This window comes from Hippichthys cyanospilos, chromosome 7 (assembly GCF_059441005.1).
Source record: "Hippichthys cyanospilos isolate Australia breed blue-spotted pipefish chromosome 7, RoL_Hcya_1.0, whole genome shotgun sequence".
Lineage (NCBI taxonomy): Eukaryota > Metazoa > Chordata > Actinopteri > Syngnathiformes > Syngnathidae > Hippichthys > Hippichthys cyanospilos.
This window is the reverse complement of record NC_142375.1, coordinates 21,411,342-21,437,507: the sequence shown is the minus strand read 5'-3', so window position 1 is coordinate 21,437,507 and position 26,166 is coordinate 21,411,342. Positions and strand designations below refer to the sequence as shown.

Below are 26,166 nucleotides of genomic sequence, written 5' to 3'. Positions count from 1 at the left end.
AAGACCGAAAAGGGTGTCCGGTTGTTCGGTGAATTCATTTGTGCTGACTCAGCAGCGCTTTAAATGTTGCACTGCGGGCCTGTGCGCGCACGGTATACATAGCGTATTACTAAACGGCATCGCACCTTTGTCCCAATGGACTGCGTGCCAGCAGCATCTGCCATTGCGACCCGGCGGTGGCCCGTGCCGCGTCTTTGTACATCTGCCAGCGGAGATTTGCCGTTCAAAGCCTCTCCTGGCTGCAAATGCGCCAACGAGAATGTTTGTCGCTCTCCGGCCGAATCACGCTCAAAGTATGCGTGTTGCCTAAATGCGGCGAGGGTTTTGGAAATGAAGGCAAGACGATCCGATTTTTTTTCTTTCCTTTTTGGACTGACGAATTAGCTGTTCAAATTAGGATTTTACGTGTTTGTACGTCGCACTGATTTATAAATTGTGATTGGTTCTCAAGGGAAGCATACTTTTCCAGTGTGGCATTTATGTCACGTTAAGAGTCTAGACGTACTTGCTACGTTTCCAATGGAAACGCAGAAAGCAGTTCAGGCATTGTGTGCAAAAAAATAGATGGTGGGAAGATTAGAGTTCCAGAACAATGGTTCTCAAATGAATGTACAAGTACGTTTGGCGTATATCTGCATGCAGAACTTTTAGGAATTGATATGCTTTACCTCTTTGACAAAAATTGGAATACATACATGCTTCTTTGATTTAAAAAAAAAAAAAAAAAAAAAGTTAATTTTTTCTTATTTTTTTTTCAATAGCCCCAAAAATTAACTAAAATGTTAGGGATTGTTAAAAAAAAAATCACAAGACGCAGGGACATCAACACCCTGTCAATTTTTTTCTATTAAAAAAATAAATACTTGCTAGCATGTCCTACCCTGTCTATCGGAGAAGACATCACAACGACCTTTTTGGTCCGCATGGCAACATGCTGAAGCATTTTGCAATATTTTGTCAACCTTTAGCTAAATGGCAAGCTGGCGTGTGTTCATTTGTGCACTTTATCTCGTCGCCATTGATTTCAAAGAAATGCTACTAAGGACATTTCAATGCAACGGCTTTTCTGCTGCGTGATGAATAGCACGTACAGTAAGCCTGCAGGAAGGTCCAGGCCTCTTCTTCCCTGCAGTGAATTTAAGCAAACTCACCATGGATAAGGAAAATATGCAGCATCACTTTTAGCGCGTTCAAATTTTGCCTGCTGTGCACTGACACCTTTAGTGTTTTTACTGATGCTCGTTTTTTTTTCTCTCTTCTTCCACTGAGTTCATTCCGTGACGTACACATGATAACCCAGAGTAAAAATATCACAGTATTGGAATATATAAAAACACTAAAGGTGTCAGTGCACAGCAGGCAAAATTTGAACGCGCTAATATATATATATATATATATATATATATATATATATATATATATATATATATATATATATATATATATATATATATATATTTGGTAGCCATTTTTCTAGATTATATGAACTATTATTTTCAAACAATGTATAACACGGCATTTGTTACAATAAACATTTACCATGCACAAGAACAATATTTTAAAAAACGATTGATTTGAAACGAACTGCCGTCGAGTGATAGTAGTTTATTGCAACTGAATTACTGTGTATTAATTAATAGTACAATGTTGATTCTGTCATTTGATGTCGACGAGGATTCGTTTTCTTGTCGTATAATGCTCCGCTAATGTACTTAAACTCGTTCGCCACCATTGATTTGAAATTACCGTCGAGTTATAGTGGTTTATCACCATTCAATGTGGATTCTGTCGTTACATGTCGACGGGGGTTCGCTTTGCCATAAACACGTTAGCTGCGGTAGTTAGCTTCAGTAGCTAACTTACAGTTGTATTGAAGACGACGAACTAGGAAGTGGAAGTGGAAGTGATTGGCTGAGGCCGCCAAAGCTTATCAGTCACGCCAAGAGCATCCTCCCGCTGCAGGCTGCAAATTGCCTGTTAAGGCAGACGGGGGGGTTGACTGGCAATATATTACCATCGCGGCTATCGGACCATGCCTACTCTCAAGTAACGGCTGGGGTGTTTGTTGTTTTTTTTTCCTCCCCAGATTTCATAGTAAAGGGCATTTTCAGGGGTCATGTTTGATCCCTATCGTTTTATCGTCGAATGTACAGCAATTTTCAATCTGTGCTAAAAGCTGCTAATGCAGCGTAGAGGTGTCCTCTGTGACAAGCTACTGCTCTCTGCAGTGCACATGTGCACATATTTAATGTCCCAGCATATGGGTCAGGGAACCAGAGAACAAAGTGTACCTCTCAGCAGGGGTCGCGCCCTGACATTATCCCGCCGAGAAAGCGCCCAGCATTATTAATAGAGCGAGGATTGTCTGTAGACATCATTATGGCCCGGGTGGAGACGAGAGGATAAACACAGAACAGAGACACAAAGTCCCAATGGAAGGGTTCCCACCGGAGGTCCAAACGGGCGGGGTTCGGGTGGGTGAGTGGGCGTGCTGCTGTCCGCTGACTTTGCCAACGACAGAGAAGCTTTAGCATGCTGCTATGGTAACACTTTGTTCTCCACTATTGTCTCGAACACGCGCAGTGGGGAAAAAAAAAAGCGCAGAAGTTTTATTTTGTCTTTCATCAAGAGTGCATTCAATGTTTGTTTTATTGGATGACATTTTCATGTTATGCACAAGTTTCAGTTCAAAACGTAGCCCCTAGAACGAACAATATCTATAAGCGTTAACACTGGCAATCAGTGCTACTTGTTAATGATTTTAATCTTAATTTCTAACAAATGTATTATGTCAATATGAGAACATATAAAAATATTTTAATGATGCTATTTATGTTTAAAATAGTCCATTTTATTGGCTTTTCAATATTAAATCACCAAGTCTGTTGGTCATCAGGAATTACACTGAAATGTTATCAAATATAATTATTCAATACAAAATATATGCATACATATATCTCAAGACATTGTCAATGTACTATGTTATTTATTTTTTAACTAATTCACTGCCACCAATAATTTTTTTAATACAGTTCGTCTATCTAGTGACGTCCATCCTTACGTCTAATACAGTGACAGCTCAGTAAAACTTTTTTTTTTTAAGTCTTTTTCTGTCAATGGTAGTGAAGTGAGTTTATAAGTAAAGTATAAGTAAATTTAATGGTAACTAGACCTACAATTATATTTAAAACATACTGTTGGTCGCTAACAACACATTTATTTGCAGGTTTTTAAAATTTACAATCATTTAATTAATTCCTATTTAATGAAAAACAGTCTAAATTTGACACATTTTCCCTTTTAAGTAATTTCTCTGCACTTCCAATATCTTTGGGCATCATTGACTTTGAGTTGTAAATATTGTCAGGATGTATACTGAAATTCAAATGGTGTCGTTAACGTAAAATAGCAGCCTTTGAGCTGGGAGCTTTTGTTTCCATACAAAATACAAATAAAACCTACCTGAGTAGTTGACATTTAAGTACGCTTATCCAACAGAACCGGTGCCGGCTTACTCCATACTGCAGCGAGAGAACGCAGACCGAGAGGAAGCCCGTCTATCGCCGCACGCCGGCGGCCACCTCATCCGCCAGCTGCTGGAGGAAGACAGCGCCCCCATGCCGTCCCCTCGCTTCTACGCCTACGACCATTGCCAACAGTATCTGGACGACACAGAAGTGCCGCCATCCCCGCCCAATGCCCACTCCTTCGTCAGGTAAACGCTATTTTCCCCACGACCAGACGGTAGCTACTCCCGCTAAGCTAAAATATCTCGGCCGACACGCGACGAGGACATTTGACCTCCATGTGCTATGTTTGATCTTGGTTGGATTGTATTATTTTGCGGCGTGGTCATTATTCTTTCCTGTGTGCGTAGCCGTAGGAGGAGCTCCTCTCTGGGTTCCTGCGATGATGACAAGGAGGAGCTGACCACCGCCCAGCTCACCAAGAGGATCCATGTTCTGAAGAAGAAGATCCACAGGTTTGAGGAGCGTTTCGAGGACGAGCGGAAATACCGGGTAAGCCAGCAACAATGGCGGACGACCAAAAGTATTTATTGGGAGAACTGATGAATCAGCACAAAACATTGGAGCACATTTCTGTTGTATTTAACTTTTACGGACATTGACGTTTAATATTTTAGAATTCAAACATTTATTTACATATGATTTGGCTTTTAGTTTTATTCGCAAGAGCATGTATTTGACACAGTTTGCCGCCTCTGTGTTTTGATGCGTTTTGATGGTACCTGGAAGGCAAAAGTAATTGTAAATGAGGTACTTGGATCACACATTTTGAGAACCACAAATTTATACAAAATGTTGTTGGAATGAGTAAAAAATAAGATACCTTTACAATAAAAATACATATTTCCTTCAGACGTCACTTAATAAATTAGATAAAGATGTCTAATGGCACAATAAAAGCTGATACCATTTAAAAATGCATCGCATACCTTTTCTCGGGTATTACAAAAGGTAGTGGAAATTACTGTGACACAAAATACATTTTTAACTTAGAAAAAAAAAAAGCGAGACCGCGCAACTAAGCAAACTTACTTGCTGAGTGCAAACCAATGAAAAAAAATGACGCCTACTTAGAACCAAGCACATGATTTACTTTACAAATTTTAATCAATTAGCAGTCAAAATGTCATTTTTGGTCTTTTCAAACCAAATTTATTCCAGTTTTTTGCCAAACGAGAAACTCAACACCATTTCACACTGGTAAATAATATATTAAGGTGATAAACAGAGGCTTTTCTCGTGTAAAGATGTGGGGAAACATTGCCCTCTGGTGGTATGAATACAAAGTACTTGATTTGACATGTAGTGAGCTGGCTTTTGAAATGTTAATATCACCAAGGATCATCTTCTTAATTGTGGCGGCCAATATTGTGATCGCGATTTAAATTTGATTAATTGTGCAGCACGGCCATTTTGACCTGTGACTTGCATGAAGGTTTACATTAGGGATGGTTGAGTTACAATAAGAAATATCATATCGGGCAAATACCTGATCTTATTTTTTTTAGCTAATGATCCTCCGATATTAGTATCATCGAGCAGTTTTAGGACCTAGAAACTACAAATTAGACGAAGAAAATACTTCCCCTCAATTTCAAAACATTTGATTGGAAAATCATTTAAAGGATCTGTATCGTTTTCCTCCCATGTTAATAAACTGTGTTGTTGTTGTAGTATGACACAATACTGAAAACTCAAACGATTGTATCTATAGCATGGCGAGCTAGCAATTGTGTCCCATACGCATGCAATAAAAGGGATTGATTGAGGAATACTTGAGAAACCAATGTAAATAAACAAATGCAGACACTTTGGCGTCGATACCACGCCGATATCACTTTAGTATCAATTCTATCGCTGCTTGGATCCATCTGCACAGGCCTAAAGAATGCCGACACTGACTTTAATCTAAATCCTATCGATACTTGGATAGATCTGCGCAGGCCTAACGAGTTGAGTGGTCGCACTGGTATCGCTCTTGGAAAATCGGTATTGGACATCCCCAGTTTAATCGTTTTGTCATTTTCTGTCTTTCCAGCCTTCCCACAGCGACAAAGCGGGAAACCCGGAAGTGCTGCGATGGATGAACGAGCTGGCCAGGCTTCGCAAAGAACTCAAAGGTAACCGCCAAAAGCGGTCCACGAGTCGTGGATTGAAGACAAAACAACAACAGACGTGCGTTTCTTCTCCCAGAACACAAGCTGATGAAATCAGAAGAGGACCTTCCGCCGTTGACGCGGCAGCGCAGCAACACCTTGCCCAAGAGCTTCGGGTCACAGCTGGAAAAGAAACCCACCCAGGAAAAGGTGCCCAAACCCCCCGTGGAGACCACGCTTGAAGGCATTCTCAAGAAGTTGCAGGAGAAGCGCCAGGAAGTTGACCGGCCCGAGGACATCAAGGTAGCACCGCCCCTTTGGTTGCACCGGCGTAGCAAAATCAGACTGCGATAATCGAGTCGGCGTTCCGTCTCGACAGGATATGACCCGAGAGCAGATAGGGGCGGAAAAAGTGGCCCTGCAGAAAGCGCTCCTCTATTACGAGAGCATCCACGGACGACCTGTAAGTTTACTCGCACTGAACTGACACTTTTTCTCTACCCTGGTATCACTGCAGTGATACTTTGCAGGGTTATAATAGGTGCGACTACAGCGCTACCTTGCAGGGTTGTAATAGGGCTGACTTTCTGCTCTCATCAGTTGCTCAAGCAAAACAGCAGCACGCGATGCTAACAAGCCCCTCCCATCTCCTCAGGTGACCAAGAGTGAGCGGGAGCTCATGAAACCATTATATGACAGATATCGTCTGGTCAAGCAGATCCTGTGCCGAGCCTCCACCATCCCAGTCATTGTAAGTCGCTGCAAAGTAATCCTTCCAAAAAAAAAAAACACCCCCCCCCCCCCCCCCCCCCCCCACACACACACACACACACACACACACACACGTTTTTTGGTTTTGGTGTCAGACGGGGCCGGCTGTGGCCACACGTGTGCGGCTCGCTCTACAGGCTCTAAATAATAATAAGAATAATGAAAAAAAAACAAAATCCCGCGGGCATTCCTGCGACTGTTGACTATTGTTGATGATGTAAGAAATGATCTCCGATGAATGTTGTTGCATAACGCTCTTTCTGTTAATCCCCCGGCATCACGCGAAATGAGACCACTGTCCTCATAGTGTCCAGGATGTATTATTCTTGCAAATAATCCATGTGCTTTTTCAACAACAACAAAAAAAAAAGCATCAAGTAGAGGTCCTTCTCTGGATAGTTGAAGTAGCTTAGCCTCGAGGAACCTCACACCATCAGTTTCATTTGCACCAAGTGGCCATGAAAGCGCGCGGTGTTATCCGCGATGCTAACGGCCCAAAAAAATGTCCGTGTGGCCAGTGCGGCGGTGGCGGCGGCGGAGGCGGCGCTGTAACCTCCACGCCGGCTAACGGCTACTTCTCGACGTCACCGCAGGGTTCGCCCTCCAGCAAGCGCAGAGGCCCCCTTCTGCAGCCCATTATCGAGGGCGTAACCGCGCTCTTCTTCGACGACGGCAAGGTGAAAGGGATGACGCTGCTTCGTATGATCGGATCCCGCCCCCTTCCTTGATTTGACTTGTTTGGATTGATTTCGTTTTAACCGAATCAGGGTTGGGCAAGTCACGCTCTGAGGTCCGCTCTTGAATTTAGCGTTCCGTTAGCCTTCATGTCTTAAAATTGGTGAATGACGGTCGATGATTTTTTTCCTTCATCCAAGAAATAACTTTTTCCGATAAAAACTAAAATGCTCTTAAAATAACCCGTTTTTAAAAAAGCAAAAAAATTATTCAATTTAAGTGCAATAATTGTGTTTGTATTAAATTACGTATTAAATTAAAATATTGACATTGTAAAAATCAAACGGTCAATACATGATAAAATAATTATAAATTCACTGTAAAAAAATAAGGCTAATTCATTCAAATTCATTCATTTTATTATTTTACGTGAAAGTATTGCAGTAACTTCATTTGTTTAATAATGATAACCGCGGAATAAAAACAATCTATACAGAAATGTACAGAAAATTAAAAAAGAGGTGTTGGAAATGATACATGTATACATAATTTTATATTCTCACAAACTAATCTGCCTCCTGCACACAAACAAAATATTGCACTAAAAAAAAAACATTATTAGCACCTTTGTCTGTTGCTCATTGCCATTTATTGCTATTTATTTATTGCTCAATTTTGGAATGTAATCTGCTGCTTGGGAAGTGGACAGAATTCAGAATTTCATTGTATGGTACAACTATACATATGACAATAAATCTCTTCAATTCTGAATGCTAATATAACGGTCCACATGTTGTTCTGTGGAAAAGGTCACTTTGCAATGCAAAAATTAAAAAAATGTCAAAGAAATGGTGATGATAAAGCAAAGCTGTAGATTGAATTAGGAATCACTTTTAATTTAATCAAATTGTTTTAAAATCAAAGATCCGAATCAAATTTTAGACCCAAATATTATACTCTAATCAAAGTATAGATTCCCGCCGCTTAAAAAAAAAAAAAAGTTGGTATTAATAAATTGGTTAATACTGCATAAATAATGAATTAAAAACGATTTTACTGAAATGAAAGATTGAATTCCACATCATTAAATGATTTAAAGTACAGTCTCACTACTGAAAATAAAAGCCGGAACGTCTCCTCAAAACGTAATTATGTGTCGGCATATTACGGCATTGCAGCCATCACGAATGTTGCATGGCAAATATCAGCCAATCAAGCGATCAGATCGGCGTCATATTAGTTTACGATATATTCCATCATTTTGTTTTACGATTGACACTTGCGTAAAAATGATCCAATTATTAGCAATATATTGAAAAAGGAGCGTGCTGAATTTGAAAAAGGAGTATTCAGTGTGGCCCTCCATCTCCAAAGTTTGCCCGCCCCTGCCGCCTGCTGATTGGACAGCTGCCTGCAGTTTTTTTGTTGTTTTTTTTTTCGCATCCTTTTTGTATTGAATCAGTAGCTTGTTGTTGCTTTTGGTTTTGTTGGATTTGCGACTAACAGCACGCGACGTCGAAAGAAACAACGCACATACGTCGGCGTGACCTCCGCCAAGGCAAAAATGTGCTTGTTTTTTGGCGAGGTGTTATTTGATATATTCTTGAGCATGAAGGTTTTTTTTTTTTTTTTTTTTTAAATCTATTGTTTATTGTTGCCAGAGCGTGGAGTACAGACGTGTGCCAAGGCAAATCATCTTTTGAAAATATTTCTCCTAACGAACGAATGCGTGCTTATGATTGTTAACCACTAACGCTAATCGCAGCCAGTCTGGCTTTGACTGGACCGGTCTGGAGCAGTTTGAGCCAGTTTTGTCCTGACGTGGCCTGGGCCTAACTCAACCAGTCAAGAACAATCCCACGTAGTCATGACCACCATGACGCCACTTGAAGAGTCGCGGTTGGGCTTAACCTGTCTTGACCAATCACGGCTCACCTCGGAGGTCAGAGCTGTTCTCAGACTGAGTCGACGGTCAATCTCAAGGAGTCGACCTTACTTGACTCGTCGCGACAGGACTTGACCAATCAAGGCTAATAAGGAACAAAACAAAACAAAAAAACGGACTGGACCTGTCTCATTGTGTCTCGATGAGTCACTCAGTCATTCTCATCCAATCAGAACCTGACTTGACTATTCATAGGCAGTCTAAAACATAGGTGTGGAACTCCAGTCCTCGAGGGCCGGCATCCTGCATGTTTTCCGGTTTTCTTTCCCAAACGCACCTGATTGAAATGATTAGTTCATTAGCAAGCTCTGCAGGGGGTCCAAAATGATCCCAAACATTTGAATCAGGTGTTTTTGATGGAAAAGGTTTGAAAACATGTAGGATACCGGCCCTCGAGGACTGGAGTTCCACACCTGTGGTCTAAAACATTCAGTAGCACCCTGACTAGCCAGAGACATTGTCAAGCGGTCGGTAGCAGTCTCGCGTAGTCGCAGCCTGACTTGACCAGTCTCACTTTACATCGACTAGCGTTATCCCGGACTCAACTACTCGCGACCAGTCTCAACCTGACTCGACTAGTCTCACCCACCTGCAGCAACTCGACCAATCTCAAACATTCGCGGCTAGTTACGGCCAGGCTAGTCTTGAGCCATCGAAAGTTGTCTTAACCTGACTTGACTGGTCCCGGCCTGAATTATCCGGTCCCTACCTGACTTGACTAGTCATAGCCAGTTTCAAATGGTCAGCGGCAGACTCTAGAAGTCTCAACCTGACTTGACAAGTCTTAACCGGCCTGAAACAGTCAGTACTCGTCCCGGGTATTCCCGACCTGACCCGACTGGTCTCATCTCGAACGGACCAGCGTTACCTTGTCCTCAGCCGGTCAGGACTGGTCACAGCCAGACGCAACCAATCCCAAGCTAACTCAATCAACCTGGAACAGTCTCCGTCGGGTTTGTCAACTCACGGCTAGAAGTTTTTATCCACGCAGGAGGAAGAGGACGGGTCCGAGGACGACGGCGACGCCAAGACGCAGTTCTCAGTGACCGCCCGGCCTGACCTAAGCGCACTCAGCTTCCTGGGTCACATGGACGAGGACGCGGATGGTTTCATTTCCCCGGTGGACGAACTGATGCCCTCCAAGAATGTCTCAGACATGCGGCTGTCCAACCTGCACTCGGCCTCCACGTTGGTTTTTTTTTCTTCTTCTTCTTCTTTTGTGATTCACCACAATATTCACAAATATGGGAACTCAGCTTTTGAATTTTGTTGACATCTCATAGGCAAGAGCTGGTGGAGCAACTCCAGGAGACCCGAGAAGAGAAGAAACGAATTCGCAAGAATCTCAAAGAGTTCGAGGAGCAGTTCTTTCGACAAAACGGGAGGTAAGAACTAGAGATTGACCGATATGGGTTTTTTAGGACCCATACCGATTAGTAGTCGTAGAGGAGGCCGATAACCGATATTTGGAGCCGCAATTGATTTGCATTAAAAGTGTAAAATTTGCTGTAAAAAAAACACGGAAATGCGTCATTGGCAAAACTGGAAGCGAAAACAAAAATATACCTTCATATCGATACTCGTACATAGTGAAATTTAATAATATAATGGCGTCAGATAGCATTCTGTCCGATTAACGCGGCCGTCCGCAAACCGGGGCACGTAAATGCGTCATCGGCAAAACCGGAAGTACTTTTATCGGCAAAATGAGGAAACTATACCTTCATATTGATACTCGTGTGTGTGAAATGCAATCAAATGAAACTTACGTCATTCCTGCCTGATAATTCACCGCGGATGGCGTCAGATAGCATTCTGTTCCAATGGCGCGACCGTCTGCTAACCCGGGAACGGAATTGCGTCATCTGCATAACTTGACGTACTGCTATCGGAAAAACCTTTCCTTTACACAAACAAAACAATAATCGTCCTTGGAAACGCAAGAATTTTCTTAGCGCGATTGGAAACAAAAAACATCCCGCTGAATCAGCCTTAAAGGCAACACACTGATTTTTTCATATCGACTGGTCGGATTTAAAAAAAAAAAAAAAAAAAAAACGATATACGTCAAACTTCCAAATATTAGCCCCGATAATCGGCCCGGCCGATAATCGCTCGATCTCTCGTAAGAACCGGGTCGGGGTCAAAGTACGGAATCGGATTTTATACACTCCCACTTCTGCAAAAACCGCAAAGAATAGAAAGTAACTAAGAAACTGTTGAATTTTGCAAAACCTAATCAATTTTCAACACATTGATTTTTTTCATATCGACTGGTCGGATTAAAAAAAAAAAAAATACCGATATACTTCCAAATATTAGCCCCGATAATCGGCCCGGCCGATAATCGCTCGATCTCTCGTAAGAACCGGGTCGGGATCCAAGTACGGAATCGGATTTTATACACTCCCACTTCTGCAAAAACCGCAAAGAATAGAAAGTAACTACGAATTTTGCAAAACCTAATCGATTTTCATCGCATGTTTCCACAGGACCGTTCAAAAGGAAGACCGCTCCCCCCTAGCCGCCGAGTACTACGAGTACAAACACGTCAAAGCCAAACTGAAGCTCCTGGAGGTCCTCATCAGCAAAAGAGAGCCCACCCAGTTCACCTGAACAAAAGCGGGGCCAAACCAAGACTTTTGGCGTGATGCTTTGCCCAGGCGGTCGCTTACCCACAAGCCCAAGAATCTTCACCGCAAACGATCACGCTTGTAATATCTACTAATTTATTTGTGTCCGTTCGTACCAAAACAACAACACTTATCACGTTTTGCCATGGAAGTCGTAAAAATGAGACGCATGAAATGCTATTTTGGCGGGAAGACGGCGCGGGATATTTTTATACGAGAGACTTTATATTTGTAGGAGATTTAACGTCTGGCGTGACCTTTAGATGAATGCTAGTAGCTTAAAGGTATTATTTTTGGTAGTGTTACGGGCCACACTTGAAATGGAAAAGCAAATCTATAGCAGTACTGGAAAAAGAAACACATATTTTGTGGGGAAATTTTGCAAGACCTGAATATATACTGCTCAAGTAATTACAAATTTGTTTGTGAGAAACAAAACCGTAACATTGTGTTCCAAAGTCATCTTTTTGAGCAAATTAGGTCGTAATTTTACGAGGAGAAAACAATCTCGTTAGCTAGCTAATTGCAGTGAGAAAATTGTCGAGGTGGGAAAAAAAAACTCAATTGAGATTTGTTAGGTTAAAAAAAAAAAAGGAATATGGGCAACTGCTAAAAGGCGCACTTTTTATTGGTTAACTTCATGTGTCATTTTTATCATGGCCAATAATACTTTGATATAATATAACCCAAAGACTCACTATGTGTATTTTGTGATCACGAGTAACATTGGACTTAGCTTGTTTATTCCGTTTTGTCCACGAGTGTATGAAAATTGAGTGTAAAAAAAAAAAAAACTGTCCAAATTGTTTCCCTCCTGCTGTAAATCTGAACAACGTACGCATATGTTTACATTTGTGTGAGCATGTACATTTCCCTTCTTTTTCCAAAATGGATATTAATGAGTTCATCGAGCAGCGTTAATACTGTATTGGTTTTTATTGAACACAAGCACTGGCGAGGCCTCGCACATTGAGAGTGTGTACATTTTAGTACATAAACTATTTGTATTTTGTATATAATATGAATGAAAAAAAATATTTTTACTGACTATGGCTTTTGTGGATTGTCTTTGTTAACAATTACCGACTATATGCAACCGCAGGGACGGGAACAGTGCCGCAAGGAGTCAATAGGTTGCGATTGCTCGTAGATGCCACAAGATGGCACCAAAGTAATTAGAAATCATATAAACCAAACGCGCCAGGATGCCGGTGTGTATGTTGCTTAGTACAGTAATACAAAAAGATTACTGTTTAACTATTACCTTTTTAAAATCTTTTTACACAATAATCTCATCGACCTCTCATGACAAAAAATAAAAAATAAATTTATCAAATCATGTGATGTAACCGGATGATGTTAAATGTTTTTACGGCTAATACCGTGCGACAATGTAAGCTTTTAAACTACTTTTCTTGTGTTTGTTTAAAGCGCAGCAGATGGACATGATCGCAAAATAAAACCAAAGGTAGTTAAAAAAAAAAAAAAAAACTGCTTAGGACTCTGGCGTCTGTTGGCCACTCTATTATGTGATGGCTGTGTGTGACGACACGTTTTAAACTACCCATCGGCCATTTAAGACTACTAAATATAAGAAAACGCTGTCGTAGCAAAATGTGTAACTCTTTTTATTTGTATTTTGCAATAATTATATTGTTTTACCACAAAATATTTATGAAAAGGAAAAGCGCTGCTGGGAATAATATTTTAACAGGTATGCTTTTTCTTTTGTAAAATATGTTTTTATTTTTTTTCCCAAAACAACAAAACTAGATTAACATATCGGAACGAGGATGTGTCACGGATGTGACGTCACATGAAAGGCAGGCGATAAACAACCGGAAAAAGCGAAAATCCGTTTTTCAATTATTTTTCTTCAGTAAATTTTATTTATTTTTTTGTTTAATTAATCAACATAACAGTATATAATTGAGTACAATACAAAAACAAACAGTAACAACAAGAATAATAACGCCAGGGGAAAACAACCAAAAACTCAAAGAGAAACTGTGCAATACACTATTACACAAATATGTTAAAAAGAGTACACGCATCACAGATTTTAATTGCTTTTAAATTGTTAGATAGTTTCAAAGTTTTAATATATTGTTTGACTTCATTGATTAGGACAGAGCGTTTCGGTTTTTGAGAGGCATAATTGCATTTGTGGATATGCCATTTAGCAAAGAGTATAATGAAATTTATTACGTAACATTGATTATTATTATTAATGGTCTGTAAATTTTATTTTTGAGGGTGGACAGGGTACCCATGTGACTGAAAGAGGATGCGTCACGGATGTGACGTCACATGAAACGCAGACGATAAACAATTAACCCGAAGAAGCGAAAATCCGTTTTTCTACTATTATTCTTCTGTCAAATTTTATTTTTGAGGATGGACAGTGTACCCATGTGTCTGGCATTACAATGCAATGTATCAATTAATCGATTGATTAATTAATTGTTTAATTAACTAGCAGGCGTTGGTTTAACAGCGGGTTGTTGCCCTCAAACAATACAATATTTGTTTAAAAATGGCAGAGTTTTAATAACCTTACATGTTCCTATACCCGAAATCAGCCAGAGGCTATTAACTGTGAAGTCGTAAACAGAAGAATTTAGGTCATCCCTGTTCAACAAACCGAGTCTGTCCGAATCCATAAGGGCCAATAAAATGCTACCCGCGCAAGCTACCGATAAACGATTGGCTTTCCCACATTCATGTTGACCAATCACTTGCATTTTTTTAGGGGCGTGTGCCGAGGAGTCGAGATTCGTAGCGTTCCGATTGGCTGGCAGTGCTCTATTACCTTGTTTAACAACATTGCGTTACACAAGCTAGCAAGACAAGGGAGTGGGTTGGTGTCGTCCGTCTGCGTGGGATAAACCATTCAACAGGGCGACAAAATACAACGCAAGGAAAAGAAAACAATACTTCATCAAAATTACATCTAAGGTATGATTAGACAGTGGCGAAGTTTCTTTTTTTTTGTCCGGCCAGGAGGAATTCATCGAAGCTAGCTAGTCGGCTAACGTGCTAGCGTAAGAATTACATGCTCGTCACGCAGTTTAATCGAAAATGCGCAGGTTTTTTTATTTAATTTTTTTTGGTTCGTTTTTGCTTCACTGCGAGCATTAAATAATTGGAGAACACACGAGGTGCGAAAGGGGATACGGGGTTGTTAAACAAACAGATTATGTTCGCCGAGGAGTTTGGCCACACGTAATCTTTTGTACAAATACGAAGCACATTTTGAATGTCCCACGCGACAAACGTATTAGAACGCTTTGATTCTGCTTGCTTTCCTATAGTTTGTCAAAACCAATGATACTATTTGTAAATACGTTTTATATTTTGCCTTTTTGTGTATTTACAACCCTTGGTGGCGTTTGTGTCGACTATTATTTCCTTCCCGTGGAACTATGTACAGCTGTGTTGAGAAATTTCATTTTGACAACCTTTCATAAGCCCCTGGTGAAAGTTTTTCTTAAAGGGATAGTGTGTAAAATTTAGACCGCTCTTCATTACGGCCAGCAGGTGGTGCTGAATTTACTATTGTCCGTTGCTATAACAAACATGGCCGCCTCCGCCTCAAACATATTATTGGTCATTGAGATCACATCATTTGCAAGTCTTTGAAATTTACCATCATTTAATTTATTCCATTTGAATGAAAAACGCTTTAAATCTTACACCCTGTCCCCTAATTTTTAAAGGCTAGTCCACTTTTATTTCAGCATTTTCAGCAGAGCAAAGTTATTTTTCTAACTTTGTAATTTGATAACTATATTTTTTTAAGATGCAATTAATACTTTTACAAACTCATTTCCCCACCTGCTGTCGCGTCACGATGACATCATGTGTTCAAGGCCAATCGGACCAATCACAACGTGTATTCTGTGTTTGGTCATGCGGTGCTAACAAGCTTGTTGGCTGCCATTTCTCTTTCATTCCACAGCAAGTGGTAAATTTGTGATTATTGTTTTGAAATTAATTACAGGCTGCTCACCTGTTGGACATCACCAGCTGAGCTGTGATTGGTTGTGTTGGCTTTGAGCACATGTGATGTCATTGTCAGTGAAAAATGTATTAACTGTTCGTGAAAGATCATTTTGCCATCGCAGTTGAAAAAACAAAACATTTTACTGCTGAAAATGAAGCGGTACAGCAGCAGACTGGTTGGCACGCGGCGGTCCCAGCTCCAGCCATCCTGTGCAAAGTTTGCATGCTCTCCCTGAGCCTGTGTGGTTTTCCTTGGGTTTTCCTCCCACCTTCTTAACCCCCCAAAAAAGAAGAAAAAAACATGCATGGTAAGTATATTAGAAGAGCCTATCCCAAAGAAACATGGGATAGGCTCCAGTATACCTAGGACCCTCATCAGGATAAGCGGCTGAAAAAATTGACGGATGCTTAAAATGGCTAAATAAATGGCCTATCCCTTTAAAACATAGGTGTGGAACTCCAGTCCTCGAGGGCCGGCATCCTGCATGTTTTCCGGTTTTCTTTCCCCAACACACCTGATTCCAATGATTAGCTCATTAGCAAGCTCTGCGGGATCTTCCAAACGATCCCAATTATTTGAATCAGGTGTTTTTGAGGGAAAAGGTTTGAAAACATGTAGGATACCGGCCCTCCAGGACTGGAGTTCCACACCTGTGCTTTAAAACGTTCAAAAGCACAGATAAAAGGCCAAAAGTGAACATCTCAAGCGTTTGATTTCAAATCCTTCGCGGTGTTGCGCATCGCTATCGAATGCCGAGAGGTTCGTCAACGTCCCGAGCGTTTACGGAGCTCGCGTCTCCTGTTTTTTCCAGCGCTAGGCGATCTCATCCCTCCACATCCAGCGCTTCTCCGGCATTCCCGTCGCAAGGGTGATGTCAATCGCCTTTCTCGTCCGCCTGGCAAGGTGCAGCGGGCCCCATGTCGGACGTGGCGCTTTTCCCCAAATGGCCCCGGCGCCACTCCCGTTGAAGCGGGACAGGACTTTTCCCTCCGGCGCCCCCAAGAGGTCCATCCACACGCCTTCGGAAAGGCGGCGCAGCGGCACGCGCTTCGACGCCGACAGCAGCGGCCGCCCCACCACCTGGGACTCGTTCGGCATCTGGGACAATCGCATCGACGAGCCCATCCTGCTCCCGTCCAGCATCCGCTACGGCAAGCCCATCCCCAAAGTCAGCCTGTCCAACGTGGGCTGCGCCTCGCTCATCGGGCGGCGCAAAGAGAACGAGGACCGTTTCCAGCTCTCCCAAATGACCGACGGCATCATCTACTTGGCCGTCTTTGACGGGCACGGCGGGCCGGAAGCGGCCGATTTCTGTCATAAACACTTGGAGACTTTTATCAAGTAAGGATGCGCTCGTCTACCGGTTATGTCATCGTCGTTTTTGTTTTGTTTTGTTTTGCGTAATGTACACAAAGAAGATCTCTGTGCGCTTACGTTTGCGCGTTTGTTGTTTCAGGGATCTCGTGGCAGACGAGGACAATCTGGAGCTGGTTTTAACTCGGGCCTTCCTGGAAGTCGACAAAGCTTTAGCCAAGCATTTACGACGCTCCTCGGATGGTAGGTTGAACAGCTTCGATCTTTTTGAGGGGGCGGGGAAGGGGCAATTTTCTACATTTCGTTTGACAAGTATGATACACTTTGATTTCATTGTTTTTATAGACTACAGCTGTAAAAAAAAAAAAATTTGGGGTCCCCCTCAAACATTTGGCTACTTTTTAAAATTGAATTTAGCGACTATCGGTTTCAGTGGAATCTTCTGGTGCAACAATTAATCGAATTAAACTAACTGACCATCAATTTAGTCAATAATTTCACGTTTTTCCAAACTCTCGGAATTTTACCCTCTCGCCTGTACGTACGGTCTGATATATTTCGACCTCCATGAAAGCAGACGGATTATTTTTGTTCAGTCCAAGTAAAACATTTTCAAATGCTTTTACGTGACAATATTTTTGCCAATTTTATGACAGGCTATCGACCGAACCAGGAAACTGCTTGTGAAAATAAGTAAAAAGTGATAACGTCAATTTGAAGAAAAAAATGACGGGATGGTCATTTAAACATTTGTTTTTGAAAGTCTGATATACAGATGAGACGAAAATCATTTTTAGTCGCAGCCTTGAAAACATTCATGATTTTTTTTTTAAATGCGCATTTAAGTTGGTTCCGATAAACTCAAACATAAATTACCATCCGCCCCGGGTTTTGACGAGCACCGATATTTTGACGGCGGTTGAAACGCTGCTACTCGCGCAGCCAAATCTTGTTATGAAGTTCTACTAGCTTTAAATCAAGTAAGGGAAGCATGGATCTCCAGCGTACGCTGCATGCAAATGATGAATATTCCTGTGAGCCCAATTCCATATTTCAGCTTAATCCAACTGTGTTTGTTTAAGGCTAATGCTAAGTCAGTTGACGTGGCAACCCCGGGAGGGGGGGCCGCGCTGTGCGAAATGTCCCAATATGCCTGTGTGTGTGTGTGCATGTTATCTACGACAGCTGCGGACCCAGCTCAGAGCTGGAGGCCCTTGGCACCAATGTGGATGACGAGGGGCTAGATATTGAAGGAGAGAGAGTCCAGCGGGTCCTAAATCCTGGACTTCTGGAAGGTTCCCTATCTTTCTCTCACTCCCGCTCTCTCTCTCTTCATCCCGACTCTCTCTAGAGTTCTCTTCCTTCTCTTGATGAGTGTTTGCGAGAGCTTCTTGTGAGAGAGCGCTCGTCTGTTTAAGAGCGTCCGTTGTCACCTTCCGCCAGATGTACTGCGCACGAGGCAGCATGTCCGACGCGCGCGATTGGTCTCGGAGCGCCGCTATTAGCTAACGGAGCTCAGCCGCAGATAAAGTTTGGAGCGCTAAAGTCGGCGGTAATGGATTCAAAAGCGTGCCGTTGCTGTCCGATGACAAGCGAGTATGGTCATTTCTTCTGCACTATAAGGCGCAGCGGGTTTTAAGGAACATCTTCGATGAACGACCCGTTTTAAGACTCCGTTCTTCTAAAGCATAGGTGTGGAACTCCAGTCCTCGAGGGCCGGCATCCTGCATGTTTTCCGGTTTTCTTTCCCCAACACACCTGATTCAAATGATTAGCTCATTAGCAAGCTCTGCAGGAGCTTCAAAATGATCCCAATCATTTGAATCCTGTGTTTTTGAGGGAAAAGGTTTGAAAACATGCAGGATATCGGCCCTCCAGGACTGGAGTTCCACACCTGTGTTCTAAAGGGTGCGCCGCAATATAAGGCGCATAGAATAGAAGCTGCATTAGTGGCTGGGGTTGTATGTATGCATCCACCGGATCAGTGGTTCTCAAATGGGGGTACTAGGAGGAACTTCACGAGGTACTCGAGATTTTTAAGTAAAATAAATATGCAAAAAGCCTTGAACAATAATTATTGAATGAATTTCAGGAGAATTTAAGTCCGTAAAACAAATTGTATGTTCAGTAGCTTATTCGGTTTCGTTCCGTTAAAATTTCTGATTTATTTTTGTTAACACATCTCATACTATGATCCCAAAAAAGGACACTTTATTTTTTTGGGGGGAACGCTCCAGAATTGGAGCATATATAGCATACCAAAATTGTAAAAAAAAGAAAATGAATAACATTTTCAATGTAAAAAATAAACGTATAACTGAAATGCAGAGGTAAAAGTGTAAGAACTTACAATGCAAATTGAATTTGGTATACGGTTTTAGCAAATATGGTCATGCCTCAAAAAAGTGTGCGACCAAATCCTGTGCAGTGCTACCAACTGAAAAAGTTGCTTATCACCAGTGATACCAGTGCAAATAATTAGCGTAGAGCCTTGCGTACCCTTTAAGTCAGTGCTTCTCAATTATATTTTGCAAAGCCCCCCCCCAGGAAAGGGAAAACATTTTGCCCCACTTGCCACGCCGACCATAAATAAGATTAAAATCTATAAAAATTGTGTAGGTAAAAACTGCATCGTTTTGAACGAGAACAAACGCTAAACTTTCAACAACTGTTAGCTATTTTTTTTGCAGCATTGACATAGGCTAAACGTTTGTCTAATCAGAAAAAAACCCAAGCGCATCAAAGTGCCTGGGGGGGAGAGATGCCAATCCTCATTTTATCAGTTACACTTCACATGGCAAAAACAAATCCTTTTCTTTGGCGTCCCCCCCCTCCAGGGGGCGTGAATTTGAGAAGCACTGCTTTAACTTGAACACACTCAACTGTTCAAAGTGCATGTGCGACAGCCGACCCCCTCCCCTCTCTCATTGAAATTTGTATTACCTACTACATGAGCTCCCCCCCCCCCCCCCGGTGTCATGTCTGTGTGTGTGCTGGAAATGTACATCCATCCTCTGGTTGTTTGTGCAAGCCTGTCAAGCGTCCACTTCTCCCTCTCATACCGGTCCTCCAAAATGTTTCTGTAGCCCCCGGGGTGAACGCGGGCACCACCGCCACCGTGGCGCTGCTGAGGGACGGCATCGAGCTGGTGGTGGCCAGCGTGGGCGACAGCCGCGCCATGCTGTGCCGCAAGGGCAAGGCGCTCAAGCTCACCGTGGACCACACGCCCGAGAGGAAGGACGAGAAGGAGAGGCGAGTGTGCAAAGGCTCGCCAAAAGACGGCTCGGAACTGACCAATGGCAAACCTGATATGAATGCAAGAACACGTTGAATGAAGAAAAAAACGCGCTTGCATTATTAAAGTACCGTATTTTCCGCACTGTAAGGCGCATCGGATTATAAGGCGCGCCCTCAATTCATGACATATTTTAAAATGTTTTCTATATATTCTGTTCTGTCTTTATTCTCAGTTCATACTTCTCACAGTTAACTTTATGCCGAGAATTCCTATTCAATAAGAGTGTCAACAAAATTGAAGTGAGAATTTATAGGGAGATGGCAGTCCCAACTCCATCCTGCTTCACCTTTGCGCCATTTGTGCAGAGTGACAATATGGGAACGGAAAAGAACAAGCTCTAGTATGTTCTTCTGTCTTTAGAATCAAGAGGAGCGGGGGCTTCATCACCTGGAACAGTTTGGGGCAGTCCAACGTCAACGGCAGGCTGGCCATGACGCGAAGCATCGGGGACTTTGACTTGAAGGATATGGGGGTCATTGCCGAGCCGGAGACCAAGAGAATCGTGGTACGTTGAGAATAATTCGGTCGAGAATAATAAGTCTTTGTGGCCCTGTTTTAATTCTTGGCCATGGGAGCAGACAGTGTGTCATCTGAATCTTTTTCTTTGCTGCAATAGCCACCAGTAACCTCTAGATGGTGCCAAGCTTTCATCAATCCATCCATAACTGTTTCTTCTCATTAGACGGGGCTTTTAAGTTGGAACTGAAAGCTGAAATCTCGGAGGGTGCAGTGAAGGCAACTGCAGCGTCTTCAAACCTTTTTTTTTTCATTTATTTATTTTGTTACAGACTCTTCATCTCTCGCCAGGAGTCGTTTACGGAATTTAGGTCACGGTAGTCTTTTTCAGCCGAATCGGGCGTTCGTACAGGCAAACTGGTTGGTCTGCAATGTTTGCCACGCGGTAAATAAATTCCTGAAAGTACGCGTTGCGGACAATCTGACGCCAAAATGACATAATTTAACGCTGCGGGATTTGCTCGCTTGCCTTTTCTTAACGGGATAGTATGATTTAGACAGTTTTTCACTACGGACAGCAGGAGGTGCTGGTGCTGCGGGTGCTACATTTCCCACTGTCTCACTGCTAATGCTTTAAAATTGGACTCATCATTGGCGTCATCTTTCCGCCCAGCTGAGTCCTGTGCACGATTCCTTCCTCGCACTGACCACCGACGGCATCAACTTCATCATGAACAGCCAGGAGATCTGCAACGTCATCAACCAGTGTCACGACCCCAAGGAGGCGGCGCAGCGCATCTCTGAGCAGGTACGAACGAGCTCGTTGGCGGGATTGCACACTAAAACAAGTTTATGAAACTGCAGGATAATTGCACATGACCTCGGGTAACCTTCAGGATAATAGTTGTGAACACGCTAATATAATTGAAGTACTGATATTTTGACACTTTTGGATAAATGTACACCATTCTGAGGAAGACCCAGAGGCCTAATTTCTTGTCATTTGGAAATAAACTTATGGTTAAAACAATATATTGGAATTGGATTACAGCGGCACCCCTACTTACGAACATGGCTTTTCCGGACAGGTTCGTGTTACTCAACGGTTAGGGGCGTCGACTAAAAGAAATGAATAAATCCAATGGCAAGGTTCTTAACGAAGCCTTGCTTTGTCCTCGGTGTATTCCTATTACACGCGCACACTCTTTCAACTTGTAAACCGGCTTGCCGTGTCCTCCTCCGGCAGGCTCTGCAGTACGGCTCTGAGGACAACAGCACTATCATCGTGGTGCCTTTCGGCGCCTGGGGAAAACACACCAGCTCGGACACTAGCTTCTCCTTCAGCCGAAGCTTCGTGTCGAGCGGGCGCTGGGCGTAGTGCGGCTGTACCGGGGGTCGGTGGCCTCCCGGCAAGTGCAATAGTGGTTTTTCGGGGGGCGAGGTAATCTGACGTGCAAGATGACTGCCGTGTTAGCGCCCTTCAAAAAAAAAAATAAAATAAACAAAAAAACAAAAGTCAAACGCGCACTAAAAGTATTGACAAGTGTTCTTAGCGTTTTGCTGCTAGCCGCCCAGAAGGATTGGGCTAGCTAATGGGGATTGTCAGCGTCATTCCTCCACGCTTACGTTGTAAAGAGCGGAATTGTGATTGTAGGGCTGCACGATTATGGCTAAAATAATAATCACGATTGTTTGGGCCGTTATTGAAATGACGATTATTCATCACGGTTATTCATCATGTTTGGTCAAATGTTTTTCATTGCCCTATTTTTTTTTAACAAGCAGTATATAAAGGAGACTTCAAGGCTTGATACAAACAAATAATAATAATAATAATATACTAAAATAAATTAAGTAAATCATAATTAAAAGAAATTCACCCCCCCAAGACATTGCAAAAACTGGGCACACAGGGCAACAAAGCTAACTGACGAGCTGAGTGCAAAGCAATGAGAAAAAAACGATGCCTACCAAGAACCAAGCACATTATTTACTTTAAAGCAGTTCATCAATTAGCCGTCTACAAAATGTCATTTTTGTTCATTTCAAACCAAATTTATTCCAATTTTGGTTCTCAATTGACAGCTAGCACGGTATATACTAGGTGAGTACGGTTAGGTATATCAGGTGAGAAACTCAATGCCATTTCATACTGGTAAATAATATATTAGGGTGAGAAAAGCGGAGGCTTTTGTCATGCAAAAACGTGGGAAACATTGCCCCCTGGTGGCAGATGACAAAGTGCTTGATTTGACTTGTAATCAATGTTTAAACGTTAATATCGCCGAGGAGGATCAGCTTAATTAATCGCGATTAAAATTCGATTAATTGTGCAGCCGCATGTGATTGCGAGCCCAGTAAAACGTCCATGGCCGTCAATGGCAGTGAATGAGGAAAAAGGAATTTTTGCGGTTTTTCATTAGCTGACAAAAAAAAAAAAGTCTTTTTACAAGAATAGTAGTTCTATCAAAAATTTTCTTGGGGGGGGAAAAAAATTGTAATTTTTTGAGAAACAATTTTCAGTTTTAAATAAAAACGGTTTTGGCGCAATCTTGTAATTTTATGATGAAAACAATTAATTTTAGAATTGCAAAAACAATGATTCGAGTTATCAGAAAAACATAAGACATAAAAAACAAATGCTTGTACTTGACCTGGTTTCTCATCTTAAACTTAAAAAAAAAAATTCCGGACGCCTCGGTTCTGGACCAGGGGCTTGGGTTGGACCTTGGAGGTTCTAACTGTTGCTTATTGGCAGCATTTACATTTGCACTCCAAAAAAAAAAAGAATGTTTATTTTCATTTTGAAACGAGTCAACTTAGTCCATTTTTCAGACTGTTAATAAAAGCAGACGTGCTGTTGAGTCCATTTTGCAGAGATCCGGTGTGCATGACTGTAGAACCTGGTGGAACCAAAGCAAGGGTGGGCAACCTTTTTCTTTATGGACGAAACCATGATCTATCTTCGCCACTACGGTGAAATTTTTCAAATAGTCAATTCGCACGGTTGCGTATTTTGAAAAGTTTCCGTTTTTTTTTAAGAACTGTCGCTGGCCTCTGAAAAGTCGTCGCAGGGCCGCAAGTGGCCCCCGGGCCATAGTTTGGACACCACCTGTGTGCAGTTAATGGTAGCACATGCAGTAGTCAAATGAGGGCTGTGCGCCTTTCTTGTTTTTGTCCGCGAATATGGGGAAGTTGATCTGAAATTCATTTTTATTCAATGAAACGACAGTATTACAATGCGGTTGATCAAAAACATGGGACGGAATGCACCCCACGGATCAAAAAAAAGCTCACTTCTCAAATTTGAGGGAAAAAGCAAGAAATAAATAACAAACTCGATGGCTGGTAACTTGTTGTGCTTGATGTAGGTTGCCCACCCCTGCACAATTTCAAGGATGGATACCAAAAATTATTTGTACATTTTCTCCATGGGAATCATTTGCACAGTTTAGCGGGTCAAAAACATGTTTGTTTGGTTTTTTTTGCAACGGAATATTTTCTAGACCCGACCCCCAGCGATCACCCCTGACATTTTTGAACATTGTATGGGAACGGGCCAATAGGAAGGCACCACTTGCATTTTTCTCGCCGATTTCGACGAAATTCACCCTTTTCAAACGGGAAATACAAAAAAAAAAAACACACAACAAATGCGGTTTTGGGTTTTTGGCACATTGTTTCTCGATGCACAATGAAGAGAAAAAAAACAAATTTCACCAAGCGGTTCCATTCCGTTGTCCCCTGCCCGTAATATTTTTTTTTTCTTTTCACGTAATCGCAATCAAATATTCCGAGATGAGGCGTTGGGGGGTATTCAGGGTACAGAAACGTACATGTTATCTTGTGTAAATAGGAGCTATTTATGCAAAATGTTGTCGATCGAATTGTGTGGATAAGTAAAATGAAGCAGACTTTTGAGTCGTAATTTATCCGCGTCCATCCATTTTGTAAATATCGTTCACCGTGGAGACAGCTAAACAACGCAACCTCATTTCAAACCCACTCGTCTGTGAACCACGCCGTATCTTTATTTTTGCCTTTTATATTCAAGTTGCTCATCTTTGTCGATCGTGGAATGTATACTTGGGACGTACTGTACATAGTGGACATGTTTTGTGTTTCACAACTTGTAACTTCATTAAATATTTGTTTCTGGAAATGGGTTTTGTTTGGGTTTTTTTTTTTTTTAGGTCATTTAATCCCAAAGATGTAGTTTCACGTTTTGTTTTGTGTATAGGACTTTGCAAACTTGCTCTAACGTATTTACATAAATTAAAAGTTCCAAAAAAAGGCCGGTATATTCGAATGAATTTGCAAGGAGGAACTTTTAACGTACGTACTACGTTATATGACCATTATGTTCCAAAATTAGAAGAAGAAAAAATGCCGCTGCTAGCTTTTAGCATATAAATTCCGTATTTTTCCGTTTACAAGTCGAGTTTTTTTTTTCAACCCACATATTGGGGTTATCGACTTACACCCGCATAAGAAGAAAAAAAAATGCCGCCACTAGCTTTTAGCCTATAAATTCCGTATTTTTCCGTTTACAAGTCGAGTTTTTTTTTCAACCCACATATTGGGGTTATCGACTTACACCCACATAAGAAGAAAAAAAATGCCGCTACTAGCTTTTAGCCTATAAATTCCGTATTTTTCCGTTTACAAGTCGAGTTTTTTTTTTTCAACCCACATATTGGGGTTATCAACTTACACCCGCATATTTCAAAACCAGACCAATTTTCCCCACTAACGTTAATGCGAATGCCTAATAAGTAATATGTCATTTACAACGCTTAAAATGAATATATATACAGCGATCTCTCGTTTTTCGCGGTTAATGGGTACCGTAACCGCCAAGCAGCTTCTATAAAACACGTGATTGGCTGACGCTCCGACCATCGACCAATGATGGCAGGAGTTGTATTCGACCACGGTCCCGACCCATTCCAGCCATCCTGCGTCTTTAAAAAAGTCGGTGGCTAACCCTAACCCAGAAAAAACACAGTGGCTTGAGTGGCTTTCAATCAGTGGATCTACTGCACATCCAAATGAAACATAATCGTCAACCTACGACCAGAACCAACTCTTGGTTTGGCTTTTTTTTTTTTTTTTTGCATTTTTGCACCTGTGTTTTCAGAAAACTTAGGCTTCAACCATTGTTCCTTCAACCTCCATTGTTTGCGTCTTCAAGTGATTGATAGGTAACGAGAGGTGGCACACATTGCAGCGCATGCAGTTTGACAGAAAATAAAAGCGATTACCCTAAAAACGCCTGAAGAGGGAGGCAAAACAACATAAAGACAGTCAACCCCACAGGTCATGACAGTTGTTGATGGCGTAAAGCAAGAACAAAGCCGCAAAGAGAGGACGAAAAAACGTAGTAATTCACTTTGTAACGTGAAAAAAAACGTAAGCCGGGGATGCCGTAAACCAGGGACGCCG

General features: G+C 41.9%; 2 protein-coding genes across 3 annotated transcripts in view; both read left to right on the top strand.

The window, feature by feature from the left end:
* fam13a (family with sequence similarity 13 member A) overlaps positions 1 to 12,695 on the top strand; it is a 40,960-nt gene extending 28,265 nt beyond the window's left edge. Inside the window, exons 15-24 of one of the 2 annotated variants that reach the window (XM_088419141.1) lie at positions 3,499 to 3,715; positions 3,878 to 4,019; positions 5,566 to 5,647; positions 5,721 to 5,926; positions 6,003 to 6,086; positions 6,279 to 6,374; positions 6,913 to 7,071; positions 10,006 to 10,202; positions 10,298 to 10,399; positions 11,507 to 12,695. In XM_088419141.1, coding sequence (XP_088275267.1) covers positions 3,499 to 3,715; positions 3,878 to 4,019; positions 5,566 to 5,647; positions 5,721 to 5,926; positions 6,003 to 6,086; positions 6,279 to 6,374; positions 6,913 to 7,071; positions 10,006 to 10,202; positions 10,298 to 10,399; positions 11,507 to 11,630 — 1,409 coding nt within the window. In that variant the 3' untranslated portion in view covers positions 11,631 to 12,695. The remainder of the gene's footprint in view (positions 1 to 3,498; positions 3,716 to 3,877; positions 4,020 to 5,565; positions 5,648 to 5,720; positions 5,927 to 6,002; positions 6,087 to 6,278; positions 6,375 to 6,912; positions 7,072 to 10,005; positions 10,203 to 10,297; positions 10,400 to 11,506) is intronic. The other variant, XM_088419142.1, reaches the window with a different exon arrangement.
* A 1,776-nt stretch (positions 12,696 to 14,471) lies between these two features.
* ppm1kb (protein phosphatase, Mg2+/Mn2+ dependent 1Kb) lies at positions 14,472 to 24,883 on the top strand. The gene is made up of 7 exons (XM_088419919.1): positions 14,472 to 14,605; positions 16,465 to 16,994; positions 17,110 to 17,210; positions 20,054 to 20,219; positions 20,626 to 20,770; positions 21,395 to 21,529; positions 21,968 to 24,883. Exons 2-7 carry the CDS (start codon positions 16,525 to 16,527, stop codon positions 22,097 to 22,099), a joined length of 1,149 nt encoding a protein of 382 aa, XP_088276045.1. The 5' UTR covers positions 14,472 to 14,605; positions 16,465 to 16,524; the 3' UTR covers positions 22,100 to 24,883.
* The last annotated feature ends 1,283 nt before the right edge of the window (positions 24,884 to 26,166 follow it).

Bases quoted from the DNA above. Each gene is read 5' to 3' on its own strand.
- ppm1kb (XM_088419919.1), top strand. From the start codon at position 16,525: ATGTCAATCGCCTTTCTCGTCCGCCTGGCAAGGTGCAGCGGGCCCCAT. The intron at 16,995-17,109 runs GTAAGGATGCGC...TTGTTGTTTCAG, and splicing joins CACTTGGAGACTTTTATCAA to GGATCTCGTGGCAGACGAGG. The intron at 17,211-20,053 runs GTAGGTTGAACA...ATGTTTCTGTAG, and splicing joins TTTACGACGCTCCTCGGATG to CCCCCGGGGTGAACGCGGGC.